Source organism: Caretta caretta, chromosome 1 (assembly GCF_965140235.1).
Source record: "Caretta caretta isolate rCarCar2 chromosome 1, rCarCar1.hap1, whole genome shotgun sequence".
Classification (NCBI taxonomy): Eukaryota; Metazoa; Chordata; order Testudines; family Cheloniidae; genus Caretta; species Caretta caretta.
Window position 1 is genome coordinate 167,556,165 of NC_134206.1, and position 27,554 is coordinate 167,583,718.

Genomic DNA, 27,554 nt, shown 5'->3' on the forward strand with positions numbered 1-27,554 from the left:
TAGCTGTGTCTCAGATTTTTGGTTTCAGCTCTGTGACTTCTTGTCCTAAGCAATCAAGTGTGAAATACCCATTGACTTATTTATTTGTATCCGAGCTGATTATTGCCGGCTTGGCTGGCTGGATAAATCAGCTCAGTGGTTTCTATCACATGCTTTATTTATAGTATGTACACTTATATTTCTGTACTGAGCTAAAAGAAAATCCACCTAACATTGGAGTTTAATTGGGCTCAGGATCTGGCTGGACCATTATGTTTATGTGGCTTTAGATGCTATTCTTCACTGGAGCCATTTTCTGCATGTCACGCAGAGAGTGTGGGATGGAACTTTTACCAAAGGTGCTTTGGTAGATAATTCTGTTTATTGGGTCCATATTTTAGATTCTGATCCTTTTAGGAAGCCTTTAAGAATGTTGATCTTGGATATTTTTTAATTGGTGTATGTTTGGGAGTGGGGGGTTAATAGAAAACCAAACCAAAATTCCAGCAATTTAAACCCCATTGAACACACTGGCTCTTAGCTACTCTTTTTTCTTTTGTGATTAATTAGGATGACTACTAAGATTTTGATGTATAGCAAGATGAAGAAGAGGTACATGTTTTCCCCTGAGGGGTTCTATGTGCCCGTTACAGAACCACAAAGATTTCCTCCTCTCACCTTTTAATTTTCTCCCAGGTTTTAATCTTCTATTCGCGCAGCACAGCCATTATAATTTTGTTTAAGAAGCACTTGCATGCTAGGACTCCCTCTGGAGACTCTCAACATTTTCCCCATAATTAGCTAAAACGACCAGTCAAGGCCCTCTCCCTTCCCCAAGAATAGTGTCTTGCCTCTGCAACACCCAACTTCATCCAGTCCAGGGAGTGAGAGAATGGGGACTAGAAATCCAAGGGTAGGTGTCCTAAAGCTCAGCAGAGAGCATTGCCACTAGGTTAGTAGGATGCCCTAAAGGTTATTTTTTATCCATAATTTCTTGAGGCATTCCCTACTTCTCTTCTGCATAGTGAAACCATATGGCCTCCATGTGGAGATATGTGAGCTACTTCTTCACGTACTAGATTTTGGGGGCGAGGCTCTAAATATTCTTGTTTTGAATGAGATTTTAGCATCGGAAGACATAGGACACGCCATGTAAAATACAGGGACAACCAAGAGCCTTACAAATCACTTAATGTGGTGTAGGGGGTAAAACAGGTATATCACTATTCTGAATGAATACATTGATTCTCCAATTATAAACAGTTAAGTGTTCCTGACCAGTCTATGATTTGTCACTCTGCAAGCAGGGAAACCAGAGCCACAGTTACCCTAGGATCTGAAAGATTCATATGTTGTAAAAACAAACTGTTCACTGCATGATAAGAATCTCCATTTTTTTTCTGTCTTCCTCTTTTGCGGATTCCCCCAGTCCAAGTAAATTTGGATTTCAGAGCAAGTTAAGAGTAACAGTGACCTTAGTTTTGTCTGGGTTCTTTTTGTGAGGCAGACTTCTAATTTGAGGTTTCATGTTGGATGTTTAACATATCCTTACTGGTTCTTTACATGGTCTTAAAGTTTCAGTAGGACTTACTGGATGATGATCTGAAGATTTTGCCCATTAGGCAGTGACGAGGTAAAGAAATGAAGAGCCAGAGGAACAGAACACTATTGCTGTTACAACCCTTATTATGTTCAACATTGTGAACATAAAATGTCAGAGGAAGTTTCTGGTGATTTGGTCTGTTTCTGCCAGCTGTGTTTAGAATTTTTGTTCCTCGGTCTTCCGAAACCGTTCTTGTATCCAATTGTACTGCTCTTTAACCAGTTAGAAAGCAGCATTGTTAACACTTCAGTTTTTAGATTGTAAAGCTCAGGGACCCACTTAAAAATTACCATTTTTTTCTGTAAAATCTCAACAGCTTTATTATGGATATACATATAATCTGAATGTGCAAGTTGTGTTATCATTCCCCCTTCTGGCTCCATGCTTATTAGCTAGCATTACAGTAGAACCTCAGAGTTACCGACACCTCAGGAATGGAGGTTCTCCATAACTCTGAACATTATGGACTTCTGCCACGGGGGTGAGGAGAGGAGAGGGGAGGGTTGGGGCTCTGGGCAGGGTCAGGGCTTCTGATCCTTGTGAGCACCAGGGCTCAGGCTTTAGATCTTCAGCCCCGCAGCTCCATTCCTGGCTTCTGCCCAGTGGGGGCACTGGGGCTCAGGGCTGCCCACGGCTCCAATCCTGGTTTCAGCCGGGGTGGGAGGTACGCCAGGGCTCGGGGCTTTGTGTATGGTGGGAGTGCTGGGGCTGAAACCAGCACTCCCCTCATAGTTAAAGCCCCGAGCCTCTGGCACCTACCTCAGGGCCAAAGCTCTGACCCCCAGTGCTCCCAAGGGTAAGAAGCCCTGACTTCCACCCCCTGCCCGGAGCCCTGACCCCCCCTCACTCTTTGACTTCAGCCCTAACCCCCAATCTGGCTAAAGTCCCAAGGGAGTAAAATATTTGTTCCAACCCCCCCCCCCCTTTTTTTTTTTTTTTTTGGTCTCTGCTGCTGCCTGATAGCTTCCGGTTCCAGAGGATGTCCAGTTGACCAGTCAGTCCGTAACTCTAGTGTTCATATCTTTGAGGTTCTACTGTAGGTATGAGAATTCTGTGCTGGACCTGGACCTTGACAGTTTCCCTTTAATTTAATTTTTTTAAAACCAAACTCTTCTTTTGCATTGGGTAAAACAAACAACAGAGCGAAATCTCTCATAAACAGTCCTAAAAAGGACAGCTATTTTTGTGGTCATTGTTACCCTGCTTTGGCAAGGTACTTAAGCCCAACTTTTAAGCATCAGAGCAGTCCTGTTGATCTCAATGGGATTACTCGTGCTTAAAGTGAGGCACGTGCTTAACTACCTTGCTGCCCCTTTGCTGCTTTCTGGATTTGTCTTACTAATTCCTTCATAAAAAGTGAAGCCACTGTGCTGTCTTCATTAACAAGTTGTATATGCCTATAACTGTCTCCAGTTATAGCAAAAGAGAACCTAGTACATTGTCCTTATAGAGCTTCATGAATAGCTAAATAAAGATTTACAGGATATGAAAAAAACAATGTAATGAACCAACAGTAAGGGGACAGTAACTGCAATGTATTTAAATAACTATTATAAGAACATTCAACAATACTGAGTTCAGTGGCAATGTATAACTACCAGCAGATAACCCTATGACAGCAGATATTGAGTTTGGCAGCCTAAGACTTTTGAAATACTCTATGCACATGCATTGTGTGACTGTTCATTAAGATGTAAGTAAATGGTTGCTGTCTGTATTGGGTAGGAGTGTTTATACTGCAGGAAGTAGATTAAAGAGGTGTCTTACTAGTAACAGGAAAAGAAGCACTGATATCTATAAAAGGCATGCTGTTCGTTGGCTTATGGTGAGAAATAACTGTGGGCTGCATTTCGCACTGCTTCTAATGGATAATTAATCATAGTGGACAAACAGGCTGCTCAAGCCAAACTCATTATATTCTACACATTTCCCTTTTTTTAAAATGGATATTTTAGGGGATTTAAAAGTTTTGTTAGATATTAGTAAAGGAGTTGGGAAGTAAAAAAAGTTATTGGACTAAGCTGTAGAAATGAGAGGCTCAGCAGAGATTTAATTTCTTAGAAACCAAACACTTCCACAAACGCATTTCATTATCATCTATCTTAACCCATTAAAGCCAGACCTTGTCAAGATGTAGATCTTAGATTTTTCAGCACAGTGGAGATAGGCCTCCATGGGAATCTCCCATATGGACCTCCTCTCTGCTATTTTTGAACATTTTAATTCAAAGGTCACTCAGTTCCGTACTGGTTTCTACAGGTTGGTGCAAGTTGGAGCCAAACCAGGAGGGTCATGTTTTCTGAATTTGGTTCAGGTATAACTCAGGATGGTGAAAATCTTGCAAGATCTTGCAGAATTTTTGCCGGTTGTGACTAAAAGCTTGACAGAAGCTTTGATGAGATTTTGGTACTCTTGAACCCAGGCCCAAAGTCAAGTATGAATTGTCTTCAAATGAGAACTAGAAAGCCTGCCCTAACATGCCTTCTTGGCCCAACTTTAATTTTTAGCAAAACACTCATAGTAGCAACTGCACTAACTTTAACTTTCTGTGAACTTCAGAATTGAATTTTCTGATATGTCTAGTAAATTTCTTAAAATACATCTCTATTTCCAGATAGCATAATGAATTCCACTTCAGTGCACCCACAGAATAAAGAAATAGACTTGATGGGGCGATTTTGAGCACACTAATCACTACAATGGCTTGCCATTCACTCTGAATCAGAACACCCGAACAGTCACCCATAAACTTATCACTCAAACCCCCACTGAATACAGCTGTGAAATATCAACAGCATAAATCTGTTTTGTAATCAGTGTGGGCTTTCTGTTTTCTTATTTACAACATCACAGCTACAGTAGTGCCAATATTGGTCTAGGCTGAAAACATTACCAAAATTTTAACTTTTATACAGAAGAAAACTGTGACCTACATAAATAGAAACATCTTACAGAAAATACCTACTAATTTAAGAGAGCTGCTCATATCCCCTTTGGGATCAAAGAAATAGATAATAGGTTTTTCCAGCATGTTGCATATAACTAGAGCATAATTTTTTGTTGGACTGCTGAAAAGTTAAAAGTGGATTTCTAATGCCACACACACAAAAAAGGTAACATGGGATATTCACAATGTTTTTTTTTCCCGTTGATATTCTTTGTTGTTGTTTCATTGCTTATTGATAGATTATTCTTTAGGTAACTTATATAATGTAAAAACCCATATGCTATAAAGAACAATCCAGACTATATATAAATAGTAGCCCCAATTCATGCAGGTGGATTCTTGCATCTGTGTGGCGCACTGCTGATGTTAAATGGGGCTTCGTGCAAGCAACACGGGTCTATCTATGTTAATCTGATTTGCAGGATTGTGACAACCTTGAATGAACTTGTAGTTATGAGTTAATGGGAAAAAAAGTTAAAATCTAGACACAAATACTCAGTTTCTCTGGACTGCCTGTTTAGTTTGGCACAAAATTCCAGTGCAGCAGCACTCAAATTAATTTGGGATTAGGGAAGATTTTCCTGTCTCTGGTGCTGTTCATTCCCTCGCTGAATACTGTTAAATTATTTCTGTTAGGGATAGTTTTTATCCCAGGCTCATAATGGTGCTTCTGAAAAGCAAATGAGTTACCTTTAGATTTATGTGAGATCCATGAATGCCATATATGAATAATTTTCTTAAGGAGGAAACTTCTGATAGACCTCCATTCTCCCCTCCAGTTAGAACACCGTAACTGTTCATTCCCCTGTTAGATAGCTAGAAAGCTAACTTACGTAAAATTTGGCTTTCCAAGAGGCATAAGACAAGTTTACTTAAATTTCTACTCACAGCTACATGAGTCAAAGGCCCTGCTCCTGCACACATTGCTTTAAGTACATGAAGTAGTCCTTCAGTGGGACTACGCATGTGCTTAAGTGTTCAGGGTCTTGGGCAGTACCTGTAAAGGAATCTTTATGGGCTGTTGTATCAAAAATGTAGTTCTAAGACTGCCAAGATATAGATTAATGCAGTTACTTTAGTATATTTCATACAGAAAGCTGCAATTGTCAATTAATAGCAAAACTTAAAAAATCCCTGTAAAAGTATTTTTGATTCTAACATTAAAAGAGAAACTTAATGTAAAACTATAAATTGTAATTTATTAAAATCTTCCAATGTAAGGCTGTGTGGAGGAAATATTAATTAAGGCCTTGATCCTGCAAGACTTACTCAACTTTACACACAAGTAGTTATAATGAGCTCAGCAGAATTGCTCAAGTATAAAGTTAAGCACAGGCCTTTGTAGGGTTGGAGCTTTATAAAACCTAATCTCAACATAGAGCTTGGCTTTAACTGTGCATCAATTTTTGTGGCCTCTAACTTCAGTCAGGCCCATAACATTATGTGATTAGTGTTTATCGTTTAATCAAATTTCATATGTGGCCATGAAACCTTTGTGCTCAAATCCCTGTTAGGCCCTGCTCCTGAAGTGAGCTGAATGCTGGTAGGCCCCTGGGCATCCAAGGAACCACTGGTACAGATGCCTGCCAAGCTCATTGCAGGATGAGAACCTGATTGTTCATGAAAACTCATTATTCACTGCTCTAAACTTTTCAAATTTTGTGTAACCTACTATTTTGTTTCCACATACATGTCAATTTTGACAGGGCACACGCTTTGCAGTGAACAAGACAGCTGTGCTGAGGCAGCTCCAGAAGAAGCAGAAGTACCTGATTTGGAGTCCTCTGATGAGATGGATGGGATGAGCAAGGTGAGAGATTTTTATTTTCACATTACAAAGACCTAAAGTGCAGTAGAGTCACAGCTGACGTGCTGACTTCACAGCTGTGCATGATTAGAGCATCTTCCCTAGGAAAATGTTGATCTTACTTTTAAGGTGTTTACAAGTGATACAGAGTGTAACAAATTATAGCCTGGATTACAGCACATCAACACTTGTGGAGTAAGAGCTGTGTTCTGGATCCATGGGGGGTAAAGTGTAGACCTGGTTCTGATCTTCTGTGGTGTGTGATAATGCTTTCACATATTAAAATATAGCTACTCTGTCACTTCCTCCCCTTGGGCAGGTGAGCTGAATGTATTTCCAGATTGATTTATCACATTTTCCTCTCCTGTCCTCTTAAGTAATTTCCAAGGTGTGAAGCACCAAAATTATATTATTGCCTTAAATCAATAGTATAGTTTACATGTTAGCAGCTTAAATGCAAAACTAATTACAGCCAATCTACCTTTGATTAAAGCAGAACTCTCCAGATGAAGTGAGCTGTAGCTCACGAAAGCTTATGCTCAAATTAAATTGGTTAGTCTCCAAGGTGCCACAAGTACTCCATTTCTTTTTGTGAATACAGACTAACAGGGCTGCTACTCTGAAATCTCCAATTATAGTTAACAGGCTGCACAAATAGATTGCTAATTGCTGTCTATTAAGGGATGAGTTCTGGCATAGTTTGGTAGTTTGTTCTAGCTGTGGTAATAGTGAATACTGCACAAAATGATCTGTGGAGATTAGTGTTCTCTGAAGCTGAATCAAGTACGTATGGTAAGATTACTTTAAAAGGGCTGGCTGTTTGTTATATTTTAAGCACTTGCTGCATAATTGATGCTGTGTTAGTAACCCCAGCTCCATGGAATTCACTGAGCAGTGAGTATAGACTATGTAGGACTGATCTCATTGATTCTCTGTGTCTCCTCCACCCCCCTTCACCCCCGCGCGCCTGTGTGTGTGTGTGTGTGGTTTCCCATCATTTTGTTTTAGCTGAAAATGTGTCTTGGTGAGTCATAAACCAATCGTCAAATACCACTATTAGATTATCATAGCTGAAAGGACGGAAAAAGTCCCTGGCCTCTTGTTTCCTGATCCCTTATGTCATACTAGCTTGTAGCCTTTCCTTTGATAGACAGGAGAAAGCATTCCCATGCATGAAACATACAGAGAACTTGTATGTAAAGAAGAAGATTATCTTAAACTGCGTCTCTAGATTTTCCTAGGGAATCATTTTATAGTAAGTATAAAATTATATTTTTCAAAAGTGGGGGAAGTACTAGTGTGTGTGTTTTTTTTTTTTTTTCTGTTTAAGTGTGGATACCTGCATGATTTGTAATGAGGTCTGAAATGAATGTTTCTTTGCAGAAAAACAGTCCAAGTATTAACAGTATCTATTGCTAACTTGGCTATGGATACTCTTGCTGTGGTTGGATTTTCTGTAGCTTTTAAATGTTTTATGTATGAGCTATGTAAGAGGCTGCGATGTTCCATTTCACACTTTGCTTACATGAACCATCAGCTGCCTAAAGCAAGGTATATGAATTCTATGATCAGCCCTGTGCTTTGGCTGTGCTAAGGAACTGTGTTTTAGTAGTTATTACACTTATGATAAGAGAGTAAGAACTGTAACTAACCTGTAAACTTAATGAGTCCACACTTCTAATGCAGTGGAAATTTAATTTTGTGTAAATGAAACATTATCACCTGGTTTGCATTTTCTAATATTTGGAAATGTGTATCTTTGAAGGAGCCTCTTACTATACATAACTTATGTGATGCATGGGGGAGAAATTTTGAGTTCGGTGTCTTTGGTTTTTTTTCCCCTTAAACTTTTGATTGGAGGCTTTTTAAAAAAAAAAAAAAAAAGGGCAGGAAGGGAGGGGTGGGTAGGGGAGGGGTGTGTGTGTGTGTGTGTTTCAATACAGAATATTCTTCCAGTGACAACCAAATATATCTTTTAACTTGATAACTCTGCTTTCTCTGTTTATACATAGAACTCTGTATTCTTTAATTTCTCCTGTGCTCTTGAATTTCAACAAAACTTAAAAATAGTTCTGTTAAAGCCAGAGAGAATGCTAGTAAATGTGCAGCTTCTGAAGAAGCAGCACTGGAAAGGGGGCTCTGACTTTTGTTCCTAATTCCTTTTATAGTTGTGCTTCGCTTTAAAATATCTTCTGTATCACTGGGCATTTAATTATCTGACGGTAGTGTCTGTTAATCTCCTCTGAAGGTACCCTCAGCACACGTTGTCCTCCTAAAATCCCCTGGAAGTCATTTGCAGGGTAAGGCAAAAAAGGTGCCTTCTCCATGGTATTGCCACCTCCTTCCAACCCTACTGAGATTATGAATCATGCTTATGTCATCAGCCTTAACTTGCATTGGCTGTCTCTGTACACAGTGAAATGCACCTGGAGGAAGTGGGGAAAAGAGTTTGAAGGCAGTGGTCAATGGAGATGCTATATGAGCGTGGCTACTATGAGCGTTTACTGATAGATCTGGTGTTTTTAACATCTAGGGTTTTTTTTTTGAGATTCTAATGTTTCTTCTTTCTTTTAAAAGTTAAGGTAGACCATGTACAGCTGACTTTTAGTCAACTCAATATTCCCCCAATTGTAAAGATGTAAACTCCTATGCTTATCATTTTTTAGTTAAAAAAAAAAAAAAACACAAAACAAAACTTGCACTAGAGAAAGGCCAAAGCCCCTCTAAGCCAAACTCCTTTGAATTTCAATGAGTTGTGCACATTTATAGACTGTCTACATGAGCACTTTTTGTCAACAAACCTTTTTTTTTCCAGTCAGGGATGTGGAAAAAACTCCCCCGAGTGACATAAGTTTCACTGACAAAAGTGTTGGTGTGGACAGCGCTAGTCGGTGGCCGCTCTCCTGCTGATGTGGCTACCGCCACTTGCTGGGGATTGTCTCCTTATGCCGGAGGGAGAGCTCTCTCCTGTTGGCATAGAGCAGCTACACAGGCAACATTACGGCGGCACAGCGGCCGCTGTGAGGTCTGTAGTGTAGATTTTAGCCTCAATTTCTAATCCAAGATCTGTATAAAACTTTAAACCAGTTCCAAGCAACATCTCTGTCAGTCATCCATCTCTAGTTTAACAGGATACTATATAGCTGACTCACTAGTGTAAGCTTTTATTTAACAAAAACTAGCCTTCGTAAGTATCTGCTTATTTGCTTAGTGTGCTAATTTACATAAAATTAACACACTTGGTCTGGAGGTTAAAACTGTGAGAGGCAGGTTCTCGATATCACAGCAACAAAAGCTTAAGTATTTTGCACATTGTAGCCATCATGACACAGGACTTGATGTCATTTACAGTGGTGATCAGGTCAGTAGCGCTTTGTTTAGTGATCTGCCACATTCCCCACTTGTGGATATGTTTAAAAAAACTAATGAGTTGAAATGCTACTGGATGTTCATTTCCTTTTTTCTAATTTAAGATGTCTCTTGAAATTAAAACTAATTACCTTGCAGTTGTGCTTAAGGTACAATGCACTAATGACTCTGTATGCATTTCATTTACCAAAAGTGTTCTGTGAAGATGAATCTTCTTTTGCAGTGTTAATGAAAACCAAAATTATCTATGGATACAAATCCCTCAACACATGTAGAAGTTGATGTAAAAGGATTAAAATGGGGACTTTTTAAAAAGCAACTTAAGCTTTTCCAATAATTGGCTTTTTAAAGTTGTCTAATTGGTGTGTGCTGTCTGCCCTGATGTTTAATAATCTTATGCAGTACAGGTTGTAGCCAATCAGCTGATACTAATCCACAGGCAATAGACATTTATATTCCAGTGTCAGCTTCCCCCTCTGCTTGTTTCAGCTGTTTCTTGCAGGAGTTCTCATATGACCGTTTCATGAAAGGGAGTCTTCAAAAGTGACCTCACTAGTTAGAGCTGAGAATTAAATTCTCATTGATCTATTGAAAGAACGAGACCTACAGTAAATGACACAGGAGCAGAGTCTTACAGATATGCAGTAGCTGGCCTCTCATGAAAATACAGGAGAGGATGTCTTCTGTGCTTGTGTGTCAAGTAAGCAGCATGGAATATCAGGAAAGAATTTCATATTCGCTAAATATGGAAAGAAATTTTGATTTTTTTTTTAGTGTATTGGTTACTGAAAGTGCTGAGTAACAGAATTTTCACAACAATATCTTTCTATTGATGTCAGCTTTTTGGAGAGTTAAATGTAAACCCAGGAATAAAGGCATGGAGAGAGCCTGCGATTCTCTTTATCACATGCTGCATTTGGTGAGCAGATCTACTGTTGTGCAGTATATCTAGATTACATTAGGCTAATTGCTTAACCTCATGCTGTAGTATTTTTAAGAGAGTTAGAAATGTGATACTAAGTAAACAGTAATGCTTATGCCTGCAGAGGGGTTTTTTTAGAATATGCAGTCTCCGTAACAATCGAGGCCAAGCCTCACTGGGATTTGCTTGAAGTTTTGTTTGGATTTTGTAGAATTTTTTTTTTAACTGAATTTGTCCATTATTGGGTAGAGGTGTTGAGTGCCCTGAAAGATTACACTTGACTACACACTCATACCTATGGTTTTTAAAATGGGGACTGGCAGGGGAAACTGTACTCCTCTCTCAATTAGAGGACAATCAGGCAAAACACCAACTGTTTCAATGATCTCAACATGCTCAACTTTTGAGGAAATGCTCCTTCCCAGGAAGGATGTGAGATTAGCTCACCTGCTGAGCTCTTTGCAGGCTGGGGCTGGTTTTTGTTTAATTGGTCTGCACAGACCTAGTGCCCTATCCCACAAACCCTTGTTTGCACCAGTAATTCCATCAAAGTCACTACTTGAGATCACTTTTGTGAGTGCAGGTTTGCAGGATTGAGCCCTAAATATGATGCAGTAGTTTCCTTGACTTAAACAGCTAGCTCCCTTTACCTTCCAATTCCATATCTGTTCCCTACCCATCACTGGGGTAGTGAGAGACCAGTTCAGGGTGTGTTAGTTTACCTGCCAAATTACTCTGTTCTCTTCCCTCTAAATCTCTAGGCAAATGGATAATGGCAACATTTTAATAAAGTGTTTATGAAGTTTAAGTAAAATCTGCACTGTATCATAACTAACACTACTTTAGCTGACTATAAAGTATGCTTCTTTCGGGCTGTCACTATTTACTTAAATAAAAGACATGGGTAGAGAACTCCTTTCTAAAGGTGCATGCAAAAAGATGATATGATGCTTGTGCCTTGAGCAAATGTGAACAAGTTCCTGAATGTCAATGGCCTTCAGATTTGTAATGTGTCTCTTGCAATTTTAAATAACTTGTATTTTTACCAGATTTAAAATATAACTTGATGTGAGGAATCCAAATCACAAAGTAGAAGTGCTGCTAGCTGACACCTGACATGACTGAAGCTTATGACTGGTCAACTTCTATATGTGAAGGGGGGGAAACAAGAAAAAATCCATGCCTTATTGTGGGCCAGTCTTTTGGAACATAGGAATTGTTACACCACCCTCACTAGAATAGTGTCAGGCATTTAATCTACAATGAGCATGTCACTTAAATGAGCATTTAAAATTGCTATGTAGTAGTTCATGATATTAAAGGCTCTCCCTGTTCTTTACGTAGTCCATCTTTTCTAATGACTTAATGTGAACAACTTCTATGAAAGGCATGATAACCCGTAGTTAAAATGTTGCAGAATGTGTGGGGTTTTTAAAAAACAAAATTACTCTACTTTATAAAAGCTTCAAAACCACTGAGACCTCAAGTTCTAGAACTGTAATAACAGTTACAGATGTAATTGTCTTTTTGTAGCTGTGCATTTCCTATACTCTGCATTGCAAAAGTCACAGCTGATATAACACAGTATAAATAGTTTGTACTTATGTATGTTACTGCCTTGATAGAAATAACTTATTTCCAAATGAGATACTGAAATGGAAGTGGGGAAAAATCAAATTTGTAGATGTGGCTTTTCAGTTTTCTTAAGATAGGTAGAAATGTACATTTAGGTATGTATGTGGCCCCAATCACGAAAGACTCTTTAATGTATTTATCCTCATAGCACTTCCCTACATCACAGGAGTGGTTTTGTCTCCATTTTACAGATGTGAGAGACAAAGAGGCTAAGGGCTTGTCTTCACTGCACTGTTAGCTTGAGCTATCTACTGAGAATTAACTCCTCTGGAGTGAGCTAGAGTGAGAATAGTCACACTGCAAAATAACACTTGAGTAATAGTGTGTTTGGATTAGCAACAGTAGCAGAGCCCTCACTGCATTACTTGCTTGAGCTTCAGCAGCACTGTAGCTTCAATCCACACCCCCTGATGGGCCAGCTACCTTAAGTTTAAAGCACCACTTAATTCAAGGTAGAGATTTTTGGCATGCCCATAAGTCAGGTTGGGGTGACCTTTGAGAAATACCTCCAGCTAATCCTGAAGTGAAAACCAGCCCTATGTGACTTTCCCAAGGTCACACAAGAAGCATATGGCAAAGCAGCCACCCAGGTCCTAGGATAGTGCCCTAATCACTGGACCAGCCTTCCTCTCTGAGAAACTTACCTTATTAAATACAGTGACCCAGAATGGTCTAAACTTAGGCCTGCTTCACCACTTCTCAAGCTGCCAGTTCCCGACAGCCCTGATTCAACAAGGCACTTCAGCATAAGCTTAAGTTCCAATAAAGTCCTAGAATGAAATCCTGGCCCCAGAGAAGTCGCTGAAAGTTTTACCACAGACTTCACTGGGGCCAGCATTTCTCCCCAAGTGCTTTGCTGAATAGGGGCTGTCAGGCTTGATCCTGCCCCAAGTGGGGCAGGATCAAATCCTTAGTGAGCATAGATGGTGTGAGGAACAAGAGAGCCCACAATCGATAGCATGATTTTGGTGCAAGATAATGGAGTTATTTATACAACTATATTTAATCAGCAGTAAAATAATGCAGGGTCAGAAAGAGAGATTAGACTACCCAAAAGGAACTGAATTAGAGGTAAACTAGTCCTACTCTCATAATTCTGGTAGAACAGATAAATTGCTACTCTGTTCCATACCTACTTGCTCTAAGTTTAGATCTCAACTACTCAAGATGAATGTTATTGCTGTAATAATCAAACTCCAATCAAAAGAGTTTCTTCAGCCATTTGTATTTCCTGTAAGTCAGCTGTAAACTGTTGATCACTTAAATGTGCGTATTAAAGAAAATGTCACCTTTGTATAATTACTGAATAAGTAATTACTGATCTCATACATAGCAGTTTTATGCTTAGATGGGTGCTGGCAGCCATAAAGTAGCTGTGGATGAAGCAACTATATTGTTCTAGAAAAGACCTTACCAAGTGGAGATAATGCTCCTTTGGATTTTGTGGCACTCCACTTATAGAGGTGAATTAGAGGGAAGTAATAGCTGTACGTCAGTAGAATGATAGGGGCCCTTTCACCATTAGGTCACCAGTCTATATCTGGCCTCGGTCAGTAGTAGCTGAAATTCATTCCCACCTTCCAGTTGTTTGGCCTATGTTAAATGAGTTGATGATATCCCTTCACCTCCTGGAGGGCAGGGCTCCTGCTCCTAAATGGCTTCCCTGGTTGTTCTCTACAGAGACTGTGAATGCATTTTCAGTGAACCCTTAATGCAGATTGAAGGGGCACAGAGACTGAATTACTCTGACCCCCGAGTTTCCTCCAACTCTGGATTAAGGAACAGTAAAGTGGGGAAACTTGAGCAGACACTGCCTAATATACCAGACCGTCTCTCTCACTATGGATTCCTGATTCCACCCTGCCTCCTTCCCTGTTATCTCCTCTTAAACCCTTTCCTTGTTATGTTCCACCCAGGCTTGCTCCTGTTTCCTCATTCTGTCCCATATGATTGGAACAACCTCAGAATCAATGTACATCAACTTCTTCCCAGATTTCTTGCCTCAGACTTCTAAAAATTCCTACAACCCAGGGAGCATTCTAGATTTGCCCACTGTATGCAGTGTGGATTGACTTTTTTTTTTCCTTTTGTTCCTCAAATGATGTCTTCAGCAATATAAATGAGCTTTTCTTTATAAAGCATGTTTATTGGTTGGTAATGGAGCAACACACCACAGACTACCTGCTAATACTGCAATTTGATAATGACAGAGATTTTTCCCAAAAGAACCTAAGGAAGTTAGTCTCCCAGATTTCACCCTCTATATGCAGTGACTGGAAATTAACCAAAATAAATTAAAACAAAAGACAGGTTTTTTAATGTCAGTAAATCTTAACGTATCAACTGGAAATATAAGCTGCATTCTTAGAATTAAACTGAATAATTTAGAACAAGTCAGAATGTTTTAGAAACACTTTTTTTCCCCCTTTTACTGGGATTTTTATAGGCTATAACTAAATATAAGGCAGTGCCAACACCTCTTTCCCGTGAAAATAATCTGATTAGGACCCACCTGCTGTCTTATACCAAGGTGAAATGAAAAAACAATAGATGTAGAATAGTCAGGCTAGATGACAACAGCATCCGTATTATCCTTGCCATGATCACCACACTTTACAAGACATTGTGCCATTCTTTCTCCCATGGGCCACACTTATTACACTCCTGCATTTGGTTTGTGTTCTCCTTTAACACTGTCAGCAGGCACAGAATTGGACAAAAGCAGTTTAAAACAATGGTGGGCCACTTACATCAGCACAACTGCCGGTGACTCTACACTAGTGGTAGTGATGTGGGGGATATTTGAGTAAAGAGGCTAATAAAGATATCCATAAAGATATTTGTGCAACTCTTGGGCATCACTCTGCACAGGTGTAACTGAGTGGAACTTTGTAAACAAGTCTGAGGCTCAAGAATAATAGACTGACACGCTCTCCTGTCTCTGCAGTGATTACAGGAGGTAAAAAGCATAAAAAATTCACTATGAGCAGATATGACTTAGGTGTTTTTTTTATTTTTTGAATAAAACTGCACTTTCCTGAAGGTGGAGGGGAAGGGAAGGGAAAGTTGTGAACTGTACAGGAGAGGGGATGAATCCTACAGTGATGAAAATGGTACAGTTACGCAATGCTTAATTTTTATTTGAGGTTTAGTTAAATAAATACCCCTTGCACAATGCTTAGGGCTTACATACATAATCTTATAAAGACAATTATCACTCCATCTTTTGTAGAGCTGAAGGGAGATGGAATAGAGAGGGAGGAACAGGAGTGACCCCTCCAAACCACCGTTTCCCCAGGGTACACTCGAAGACCCTCCAGCATCGGACCTGGCATTCAATAAAAAGGCCAATAAACCTGGCATCTGAATTGCAAGTTACGAGCTGAGGGGCAGCCACACTGAGAATGCCCTGCTTGTAGCCCTCTTACCTTTAAATCTAGGACTGTTTCTTCAAGTGCCTCAGAGGCTCATACTGTCCCAGTCTATTCCAACATATTAAACTGATCCCTCGTTAACTTGAATATTTGAAGAACTAAATTACCATTATATTATTTATTCGTCTTGCGGTAGTGCTTAGAGGCTCAGCCTTCCCCCCACCCCCAATGCTGTATGTAGTAACTACAAATAGTAAAGATGTGTATGCCCAAAGAACTTTTGTCTAATTAGATACAATCCGTATGACAAACAAAAGGACACAAGTAACATCAATAAATCACAGGGTTAGGCAGCTAATTGCATGACTTGAAGGTTTTGTTGTTTTCTGGTATTGCGGAAGCATTTAACGCTCCCAGTCATGGAGCAGTACCCCACTGTACTAGATGCTTCACACGCCCAGTGCAAAGATGGTCTCTGTCCCAAAGAGCTTACAATATAAGTCCGCTTAAGCATCATGACATGGCGGTATTTTCAAATCTAAATTTTAGACATTCTTAAGGGTTCAATTAAAAATAAAGTCCGAGAGAGTCTCAGGACGTGACCAAACACCACATCTGTGTTCTACTTGGATGTTGTTATTCCTCCCCCTTGTCCCCTGTTCTTCCCTTTTTCTTTTAGAGTTGAACTTCTTTAGCGCAAGGACTGTCCCTCCATTAGTGTTTGCACAGTGCTTAGCGTGTTCTGAGTGCTACCAAAAACAAATTACAAAAAGGCACTTTAAATCATTTTTAGCCACTCTGTTCTGTGATCTGAGACTTCTGTTTTGTACTTGCTCATACTTTTTGGGCCAGGGACTTGTTAGTGGTCTGACGCAATTCCCTTGCTGTACAGTTGTGGCACTTTCTAAATATACTTATTTTACAGGCTGTGGTCATTATGTGATATGTCACTCTGAATTTCTAAGAACAATGCATCTGGGGTTCTTCATAACTGGGGGGGTCCTGATTCTCAACTGGTAGAGAATGGCAGCTGCCCAGAGCCAGGTGTGGTCCCTCATCCTTGGCTCTCCAGGCCCCAATGATAAGGGACGCAGGTGTCGTAGGAGGTAACTATTCCTCTACAAAAGGGGAAATTTCTAGTTTAAATCTCTGGCTGCTTTAAGGTCACTTTGCACTGTGTATGCTGTGGACAGTGAACTTGGCAGACTGAAACATCCAGCCCAGGAGGATAAAACCTCCGATACAGAAGCACAGCACACTTCTTAAAGTTACATTAGAACAAGCAATATGGACGTGGGGTATACAGTAGCGTAATTAGAGTTCAAATAGCTCTTACTTGAAAACAACTAGGCGTAATGTTTTCTCTTTTTAAAGAGTACAGAACAAGTTGCTGCATTTTGTCGCAGTCTACATGAGATGAATCCTTCTGATTTGAGTTTGCATCCTCAAGAATTTACAGGGCCTCAGCTGTCCATCATGAGACAACTTACAGATGCTGATAAACTGCGCAAGGTTATTTGTGAACTGCTTGAAACAGAACGCACCTATGTCAAAGTAAGTTATGTTTTGTCTACGTTTTACCTTTTCCTTCCAGAGTTGAACTTCTGTAAAGTTAAAGCTCTGCAATATTTTTTGTATCACAAATAAAAATAAAAAAAAAAACACCTAATTGACTAGACTAGTGGCAAGTTACCTTTTACTGTAGGGCTTCTCCTCAATTTTAATAGGAACATCTAAAATACACTAGATATTTTAAAACTGAAACAACTGAATAAAGAGTTTTTTGAACAGTGGCATGAATTTTATTTGGTTGGGATACAGAGAAATATTTTCAGATGAAATCGCGTATCTAGATTAGATTACTTATAAAACTAAAATTGCACAACTTTTTTTTTAATGTCTTAAATTTCACTAAAATAGAATATACTCCTGTCTTATACAAGACATATGAAAGACCTAGAGACTACATCAATGGTGTTAAGGAGAAGATCTTTGTCACTGTAGCAGTGTGAGAGAGATACTTGGAGGAAATGATATTAAAGAGTATTTTATTTATTTTTGTGTTTGTTTTAAGGACTTAAACTGTCTAATGGAAAGATACCTGAAACCTCTACAAAAAGAAACTTTCCTCACTCAAGATGAGGTACGAGAACTGTTGCCATAGTGCTGCCAGATTGTTTTTGTTTGACTCTTATTGTCTGATGTAGGACGGAATGGAAGGAGCTGTGAGGGTTAAACTTGCTTAGGAACATTTTTAAATGGACTGACGCTGACTATAAAAATGCTGATCAGTGTTGTCTGATCTTCTGATAACCGCCACACTAGGCTGTCGGAGTTTAAGGCTATGTCAACCTAACTTGTCAGCATACAGCCACCGCAGTTATTAAATCGCTTGTGTGTGCACATGCCTGGCTCCATATGTCGTCAGTGCGTGTCCTCACCAGGAGCGCTTGTCTTGTCAGCATAGGGCACTGTGGCATGGTTCCTGAAAGCCAGTCACAGTGGACATAAGCAACGCAGTGTCTACACTGACTCTGCGTCAGCCTAATTACTCAACCGTGACTCTGCGCTGCTCGGGGAGGTGGTGTTACTAAATTGGCATCGAGAGGTTGAGGCAAGGCAGCTTACATTGTCCTAACCCTCTAGCGTAGACCAGGCTGAAGAAAAGCTAAGTGCTAATGTTCTGTAAATTGTGACCGGCTGGAAAATCGACTAAACTGAGATTTTTAAGCATATTAAACTTTTCTCTTTTATTAGCTCGATGTTCTCTTTGGGAATTTGACTGAAATGGTAGCATTCCAGGTGGAGTTCCTGAAAACTCTTGAAGATGGAGTGAGGCTGGTGCCAGACCTGGAAAAGCTTGAAAAAGTTGACCAATTTAAGGTAAACATTTTATTTAAAGTCTGGCTGTGTGTCTAAAGCAAACTTAAATAAGGTTTATGGCACACTTAGGGCATGTCTACACTTGCAGATGTAGAGCGCTGTGAGTTAAACTAGCCCTCAGAGAGTGCAGCAGGGAAAGTGCTGCAGTGTGTTCACACTGTCAGATTCAAGCGCACTGGCGTGGCCACATTAGCAGCTCTTGCAACGGCCACAGAGAGCAGTGCATTGTGGTAGCTATCCTAGCGTGCAAGTGGCTGCAACATGTTTTTCAAATGGGGAGTGGGGGTTGGAGTGTGACAGGGAGTGTGTTGTGTGTATGTGGGGGGGGGGAGAGTGGGTTTTTGGGGACTGAGAGCACGTCAGCATGCTGTCTTGTAAGTTCAGACAGCAGCAGACCCCCTCTTCCCCAGCCTCTCAAGCAACATTCCACACTAATGGTTGCTTTGTCCCACAGCAGATAAGCAGCCGGCTGCCAGAAACAGAGCTTTGAAAGCGCATATCCACATTCCTGCAGCGATTCCAAACAATGACAAGAGTGGCCACTTGACTTAAGGGGATTATGGGACATTTCTGGAGGCCGATCAGAGTGCAGTAATGCAACACCTCATTCATGCTGATGCTGGGGCGTTTCAGCCGAGACACACCAAGCGTTATGCTTCTGGTGGAGGTGGATTACCAGGGGCGCTCCAGCCACAGAGTCTGGACGCTCTGCGTGCCTTGCCAGTGTGGACGGGTCGTGAGTTAGGGCGCCCGGGGCTGCTTTAATGTGCTCTAACTCGCAAGTGTAGCAAAGCCCTTACAGTACAACATTTTTACACTGGCAAAACATACTGCAGAAGTAGTCCTCTTAACCTTGTATCAAACCAGTTTGACTACCATGACTCTTATTTCGTAAGAACACATTTTAAGATTTTTACATGAACTTGTGTTACCTACCACCATGACTCCTTGAAACCAGAATATCCTACTGTAGCTGTGGTTCATGTTGCATAGCTCAATGCCACTCGGCAAAAGCATGCAGAGTTAGATGTGATTTTTACCTCTTTGTTAGATTTCATGTTTCAAACTCTGAGGAAAATCTAGTGGCAGAAGTATAATTGCATAAAACCTTAGTACTGACAAGTCTAAATTGCCAGTTCAGGGAAGCCACTGGGGAAATGGTTTTGAACTGTAAATTGTATTCTGTACTCAGCAGGCTCTTAATGCACATATAGGCGGGAATGGCAAACTATTGAATGTAATGCTGTTTTTTGAATCTTAATTTCAAGTACTTTGAGGGGAAGGTAGAAATATTAAAGGGAAGAAACCCAAACTGAATTAAAAATAAACGGGAAAAGACATTGTGGGGAAGGGTTGGTTACTAAATGAATGAATACCACCACCACTGTAATTGGATCAATCTATAGTAAGTAACTAATGTAGTGTTGAAATTAACACAACCCAATGCATCTCCTTCTGGTCCTTTTGCTCACTTCAGCACTGACCTTGATAAAAGGACAAGATGTCTTGGTGAATAATAATCCCACTGGGTTTGCTCCTCCAGGAACATGGATTAATTGAAGAGCTTGTGGAAGAAGTCTCTCTTTTTTTGGTTTTGTTCTTGATTGACTATTGCCAATTTAAAATGAGCATACAACCTACTGCTATGGTTAATCATTAGAAAATAATTTTGTTCTTTAACTAAGCATACTGAAATGTAGTGCTGGGCAAACTGGACTTTCATTGATGAATAGGTCTTGGCTCCTGCAGTCCATGTCTTGCTTATGGACTCAAAAATGTCTTTGTACTGAAACAAATTTACAGGATCTATCAAATCTGTGTACTCCACGTATTGCCATACAGCTCAGAGACCTGAACCCTCTTCGAGGCAGACTTGGAGCAACTAGTCATTCCATATGCATAGTCAGCACTACATCCTGAGCATAAAGCGTTTTGACTTCGTGAGATAGTGACTTTTACACAAAGATCTGGCCTGCCTTCCATCCATCATTGTATTCAAAAGCAGCATTGCATGCTCTTTGGCCAGGTTTCCAAGACGAACAAAAATAGCCCAGCACTCTGTACTATCAAACCCTCCATTGACACGTGAAGGGTTGCACATCCCGATCATACCTGATACCATCTGCGGAGCTGCCCCAGAGACTTGTGTATTTGCAGGGTTGAGCCAGATCTGAGCTGCTCTACACAAAGCCTGGTGTGATGCCATCAACCATGGTTTCCCTGATTGGTGCAATGGTCTGTAGTAGACTCTGCATGTTGTTTCTGAAGCATCTACAACTACATTCTCACAGTAATCGGTTTCTGCATTGAACTGATGGGGGAAGTGAAGTGACAAAGAAGTGTAATCTCTTGGAGAGGACTGCCCTATATATTTTTGTTTTGTTTTTTCCCCCCACCACATGAGACTCATATTTATTCTCTTTACGTTGGACAGAGATAGGAATAAATTGTCAATATTATGTTATCTACCTTTATAAAATAGTAACTCAAGTAGCTGAACAGATCAGGTTCCCTAATAATAAAATGAGACTTCAGGAGTAAGTAACCATTGCTTTCTCCATAGAAGTAAACGCATTATGAATCCTGTAAATGTTGCTGCATAAGAATTTAATGGTGCATATGAAATCAAGATTATAGGCATAGACTTAGTAGATGATGATTAAAAAATATGAACATATCTAGCAGTGATGAATAATTCCTCCACCCACTTGACACTCTGCAGACGAAGGGGGGAAATAACTAATCCCGCACACTCTATAAACACCTAATATAGCTAGGGTTGGCAGAATTTGACTTTTTATAACTTGATGGATAATATCTATTTTAAGTATTTTTTTTTCAATTTTTCTTCTATTTCTAATTTCAGTTGTGCAGAATTATGGGTTTTAAGCTTTTATTTTTTCCAAAGACTTTGAATTTATTTCAACATCCACAATTGTGGGGAAATTATGGAGGGTCAGATAATTATTTAATGACAGATCTTGATACTAAAAAAACTGTCCATATTATATGTTCAAAATTTTAGCTTTACATCACTCAAATTCTCAAGCAGCATTTTTCTGACTTTGCCGATCTGTAAATTTCAGTTATCATAGTTGGAAATGTGTTTTCACTGATTTGTATATACAATGAAAGGCCATGTTCATCATTTACGGTTTAAAAATCTAATCCTTCCAAGCCTAAATATGGCCCCAGAAGAAGGATTTTGTGGGGGAATAATGAAATAAATGGGACTTGGGAGATCAGAGTTGAGTTCTGCTACATATTTCCTGGGTGACCTTAAGCAAGGTACATAACATCTCTCTGCACTGGTTCCCTAGTTGTATAATGGACCTAATACTTGTCTATTTAGATTGGGGCAGGACTTCCTTACTATGTGTTTGTATAGCACAATTGGGCCCTGATCTTCGCTAGGCTTCTGAGCATTTCTGTAATACAAATAATATTCGGGGAGGAGAAGACAAGTCTCTGCTCTGAAAATAAAGCTGTCTGAGGATGGGGGTGGAGGGAACAGACTGCAATATACATAATATTGATCACTTTCAAAGATACATATTTAATAGTTGGTGTATAGTAACTAAACAGATTACAGAAATTAGTTTTTTGCTCATTAAACATATTGAAGTATTTACGTTCCAAATAAGCCCATGGGAAAAAAAATTTCACATAAAATTATATATACAATACGACACATTCTAGATCAACACCAATTTAAACAGGAAACCATCCGTTCTACAGTAGATTATACAGAGCAGGTAGAAGTCTCTTATTCAAGAATCTCTGACCTATTCTGTTCTATTCTTCCCTGGCTACCTGGTGAGGAATTCCCCCTCACCTAATCTTCTGATCAGTTTCTATAACTGACTGTTCCTAGACAGGATGAGAACCTAGTGTAGAGGGTCAGGAACATTGTAATCACGTGTAATAGCCATAAAACATGGCACAGAAGATCTTATTCTTTCTAAGTGGTCTGATTTCAATAGTTTTGTCAAAAGGAAAACTAATGTGTTTTATGCACTACTTTTTTTTTTTTTTATAATCCTAGAAAGTGTTGTTTTCCTTGGGTGGATCCTTTCTTTACTATGCTGACCGTTTCAAGCTGTACAGTGCCTTCTGTGCCAGCCACACTAAAGTTCCAAAAGTATTAGTAAAAGGTAAGATCTGCATGCGTTATATGTATTTTTTCCGAACACTCTTTTGACGTGGAAAAGTGCCATTGCAGGATGGAGCAAGTGTTTGGGTCGTGTGTGTGTGTTGGAGAAGGCAGGTTGAATAAGTGTGCCTTTGCACTTGGAGTGATGCTTGTGATACCCACAGGAACTAAGGGCCATGTACCACAGAAGTCTGGCTAATGGCCTATGTTAAAACCCAAAGAAACTTGGCTGGGAGCCTTCAGGAAGGGAGTGGAGGACAAGGAAAATCTTCCTGTTGCTTCCTCTGCTGTCACTATTCTAATCTGGGTCAGCCTGTGTGGCCCTTTTTCCTCCCTTTCCATGAGGTGCTGCAGAAGATCTCCAGCTCCATACCACGCTGAAGATCTGCTGGGCCCAAAATGTCTGTGGAGCTTCAATGTGGCTGCCCAGCGGGAGTGACTTGAAAGTAACCTTGAAAGTGTTAATCTATTAGTGGATTCAGTAAAGCTTCATATAATTATATTTTTATCTTGGATGGTAGGTAGACTAGCAGTTCCAGTTGCAGGAACAGCATAATTAGAAAAAATATGCTCTTATTTTTCAAGGAACACTTGATGGCAGATAAATAAGCCAGAAGACTTCTGGGGTGTGTGTGGTTTTGGTTTTTGTTTTTTTTTTAAATTGTAAACTCTATTTACCATGCAGACAGATGCTGGCAATCCCCCTGAATACATGAATAAATTATTTGCTGCCAGCCACTTTTTATGTTCTCTCCTGGCAGCATCTAGGTTGACCTTATTAAGGACACAAGCTGGGTATCTTTGGCTGGTGGCCTTTTAAAATCCTTGTATCTTTTGAATTGTAGACTCAAATTTGGAGCAAACAGGGCTCCAAATCTGAATCTTTAAAAGTCTGGTAGAAGGTATAGGAATGGCAGCATTTTCATATGACGTTTTGGGTGGTCTGATGACCTTCTGATTGCAGTGGCAGTGCCTTTTTTATTTTAAATTGTAATAACTTTATTGTATTGGTAGAATGGTCTACTAAATGCCCCATTTCTCGTGGAAACAGTTATCCTTATGAAGGGAATACTTGCTGTACAGCATACTCACATTTTTATAGTATCTATTCTTGGACAATCTCTCGGGTTGGGAGCAGTAGAAAAATAATCCATTCTCTATTATGGGCAGGGTAACGGAGGCATGGCACAGTAAGTTATCTAGTCTGTCTAAAATGTATTGCAGGTATAAAGTACATTAGTTCCACAGGTATATTTTGTTCTCCCTCCTTACAAATATTTTTGATGTTTGTGCTGCACTTCTAAGTCTGGAAAGTAACAACAGAATGCCATTAAAGATGCACGTAATATTCACAAGGCCTGACATACCTCTGCCACTACTGCTGTGAATTCTTATAAATAACAGTGACCCTTTTTGATTAAACTAGTGGGAGGGAGGAGGTTTGGTGGGCTTCATACCACTCTATGGTACTAGAAATAATGTTAGAGGATGGTTAAATAAAAGATGTTTATCTTGGTATGATGTTCAATCATGAGTAACTTCTCTATGGCATAAAGAGAAAAGGAGTCCTTGTGGCACCTTAGAGACTAACAAATTTATTTGAGCATAAGCTTTCGTGAGCTACAGCCCACTGCATGGGATGCATGTGATGCTAACTATGGCATGTGATACTAACTAAAAACCTGAACTGTATAAAACATGGTATTGTATAGTTGATCAAAATGTGTATTTCTCCACAAACCACACTTATTCTAGGCAAATGAATTTCACCCTCTAAAAAGTTACTTCATAATGGCAGATGTTTGGGCTAATTAAAAACCATTTTTAATTTTAACTTCTAGCTAAGACAGACACTGCTTTTAAGGCATTTTTGGATGCTCAGAATCCTAGACAGCAACACTCCTCAACACTGGAGTCTTACCTTATCAAACCTATCCAGCGGATACTAAAGTATCCTCTTCTGCTGAGGGAACTCTTTGCTCTGACTGATGCAGACAGTGAAGAACACTATCACCTTGATGGTAAGGTGCTGAACTATGGAACAGTGTTTACCTGCTAAACTGAGGGGGGCGGGGCAAGTTTCTTTCCCCTCACTCCTTCCCTGAAGCAACTACGTAACTAGTTATTTTCCACTTGCTTTTTCCTCTAGTGGCCATAAAAACAATGAACAAAGTTGCCAGCCATATTAATGAAATGCAAAAAATACATGAAGAATATGGTGCAGTGTTTGATCAGCTCATAGCAGAACAGACTGTGGAAAAAAAAGAGGTAAGGATTTTATTCTTTGCTTTCTTTATTACAAGCCTGTTGTTCAGGAGTCTCTTTCTTCTGGTATGAATTACAGCATATTGTTACAGCTGCCATTACAAATTCCTTTTTCTGCATTGTGTCTGGCAGGACATGCTAAAAGTTCTTCTTAAAGGTATGGTATAGTCTTGGAAACCAGTACATAAAAAAAATGCTTCAGCAGTGACTGGTGATTTTTGGATGCCCATCTCAAGACTCCTTAAAGGGGCATGATTTCCAGAAAGTGCTGAATGCTTACCCTGTGAAAATAAGGCACATTTCAAATTGGGTGACCCAAAACCGCTAGTTACTATTGAAAATGTAGACCACTTCTTTTGAACTCTTTCAAGGTGGAACCTAACTATGGAAGGTTGGTGGGACTAAGGTATGAGATGGGGATTCAACAAAGCAGAGGAGAAGGGGGACTACAGCAGCAGCCTGGGGGAATGGTGAGGAGAGTCTTGATGAGAAAGTGGGGCTGGGAGGGGTGAGCTTCAGCTGCAACTTGGAGGTAGTGGAGGTGAAGCAGGAGAGGCAGTTGTGCTCATGGAGGAGGGTAGTCCTGGAGGTAGCAGCACTGTGAAGGCTGCAGGTGCAAGCAGGGTTGGACAATTGGTGTTGAGAATAGCAAGAGGTATGTGGAGACCAGAGTTGGGTCTGGTGGGCAGGAGTGAGTGGAAATGCTATACACCTGGACTGAGGAGCAGTCTTGTGTGCTAAACTTACTGACATTTAAGCACAAGTGAGGCTGGGTTATCCTTGGGCCTAGAGGTCCCACCAGTTCAGGGCAGGGGGATGGTGTGGAGAAGCAGGCACTGCTGTTACCCATGTTATACCCTGTTCTGTGGCTAAATGGAGGACTTAAATTTCCAGAGAAGTCAACTTAGCACTTCTCACAAGTGCTGAATTCTCAATTTGTGTGTTTACGGGGAAAAGGTGGAAAACTGCTTCTAGATGTGGGAAAGGGTGAGTGTTAATGAAACCTACTTGTTGCCTCTGGAGATCAAAGTGAAAAATCTAGTTGTCTTGACTACTTTATTGTATATCTGCCCACAAAGATTAGCACCGTTATTCGTTTTTACTCAGGAAATACATAGGACTTGCAGGTTCTAGTCATATTCCTTGGCAGAGCTGTGTACAGGAGGCTAAGTTGTGTACGAGAAGCACTGTGGCTGGCTTCAGCTAGTAGAAATGTTCAATTCTTTTACGTTTAATGTGCTCAAACAATATAAAGAGGAACTGAAACAGGGAGAGAGAGACAAACACTGTAAGAGTTCAGAGAGATTTTTGGCTTCTTCCTTGTGAAATTAAACCTTCCTACGGATTTTGAATGGCCATACTTTCAACACTAGGCTGTACCTAACTTATGCACAAAAATTAGGGATTTGATTGCATGTCTGATCAGTTAGCATTTGGCACAGTTAGCATTTTGCACATAATTGCAACTGCTTAGTCCTGACGGAAAATCCTTGCTCCAAAAATTTTCTGGTAAATTTTCTTTTTAGGGTAAAAAATTCATCTAAATCTACTAAAGCACTTAAAACCCTTTACACTGGTGCTTTTTGTATTTTCATGTGTTTATGGTTGGCAGGTTGCAGACCTTTCCATGGGAGACTTACTTTTGCATAATACAGTGATCTGGCTTAACCCTCCTGCATCACTGGGGAAATGGAAGAAGGAACCTGAGTTAGCAGCATTTGGTATGTACTCTGGTGATTATTTCAAACACAAATAGGATGGCAGATTTTTACTTGAGCAGAGACACTAAGACCTGTGACAAATGTACATAGAGAATGACCGTTACCTAACAGTGTTCCTGCTACATCATCTAAACTTGAAAATTAAACGCACAACGATTTGCCCCTGAATTTAAAGGGCCAAATTCTGCTCTGTTGGTGATGTAAATCTGGAGAAATTCAATTCAAGCAACTACTGTAACTGAGTAGAATGTGGCCCAAAGTCCATAAGAAGTGAGTAGCTAAAACCTCACTCTACGCGTTAGCAACCCTCCTCCCCTTGATTTATTAGTATTTGTATTTCAATAGCCTAATTCATGCCACTTCACTTCCTTGCTTTTAGTTACACCTAGGACAGTGATACTCAGACTGAGGCTCTGGCAGCGTTAAGTGGCTCTGTAATGTGGCTCTTTGCAGCACATGTTAAAACTCTGATTTAATTATGGATCAGGATGCTTTTACTATGTTGTTAACCAATTGTAGACTATTTGGTCAGTCATGTTGCTGCGAGAATAATAAACAATGAATTCACACTATTATGGCTTTTTTGGGTGATACTGATTGCTAATTTGGCTCCTGAACCACTGAGGTCTCAGTATCAATGATCTAGGGTTGTTTGGTCGTTGGCTTTTTTGCGTGGTTTTTGTTTTAACTCCCCCATGTAGCCAAGCGGCTGTCTGGATCTAGCAATTTGCTGATAGCACTTGGAAAGCCAGTGGCTGCTAATTATTCAATATTACCATTGTAAATAAAAACCCTTCAGCTACCCACTGAGGATGTCCCAACACCAGCATGACAAAGGTACCATTTTCGTTCCTGCTGTTGTCACTGGTGAAGAGCTACCCAAGCTCTTTGTCTTT

At 40.0% G+C, this 27,554-nt stretch overlaps 1 protein-coding gene across 11 annotated transcripts in view; it reads left to right on the forward strand.

Moving 5' to 3' along the window:
• Positions 1 to 27,554, forward strand: part of TIAM1 (TIAM Rac1 associated GEF 1) — a 254,077-nt gene that overhangs the window by 216,118 nt on the left and 10,405 nt on the right. For 10 of the 11 annotated variants that reach the window (XM_075133192.1, XM_075133175.1, XM_075133180.1 and 7 more), the window contains 8 exons: positions 6,236 to 6,339; positions 17,011 to 17,190; positions 17,711 to 17,779; positions 18,394 to 18,519; positions 22,565 to 22,673; positions 24,514 to 24,693; positions 24,822 to 24,940; positions 26,550 to 26,658. In XM_075133192.1, the coding sequence (XP_074989293.1) occupies positions 6,236 to 6,339; positions 17,011 to 17,190; positions 17,711 to 17,779; positions 18,394 to 18,519; positions 22,565 to 22,673; positions 24,514 to 24,693; positions 24,822 to 24,940; positions 26,550 to 26,658 (996 nt within the window). Of the gene's footprint in view, positions 1 to 6,235; positions 6,340 to 7,498; positions 7,592 to 17,010; positions 17,191 to 17,710; positions 17,780 to 18,393; positions 18,520 to 22,564; positions 22,674 to 24,513; positions 24,694 to 24,821; positions 24,941 to 26,549; positions 26,659 to 27,554 lie in introns of those variants that run through there. The other variant, XM_075133206.1, reaches the window with a different exon arrangement.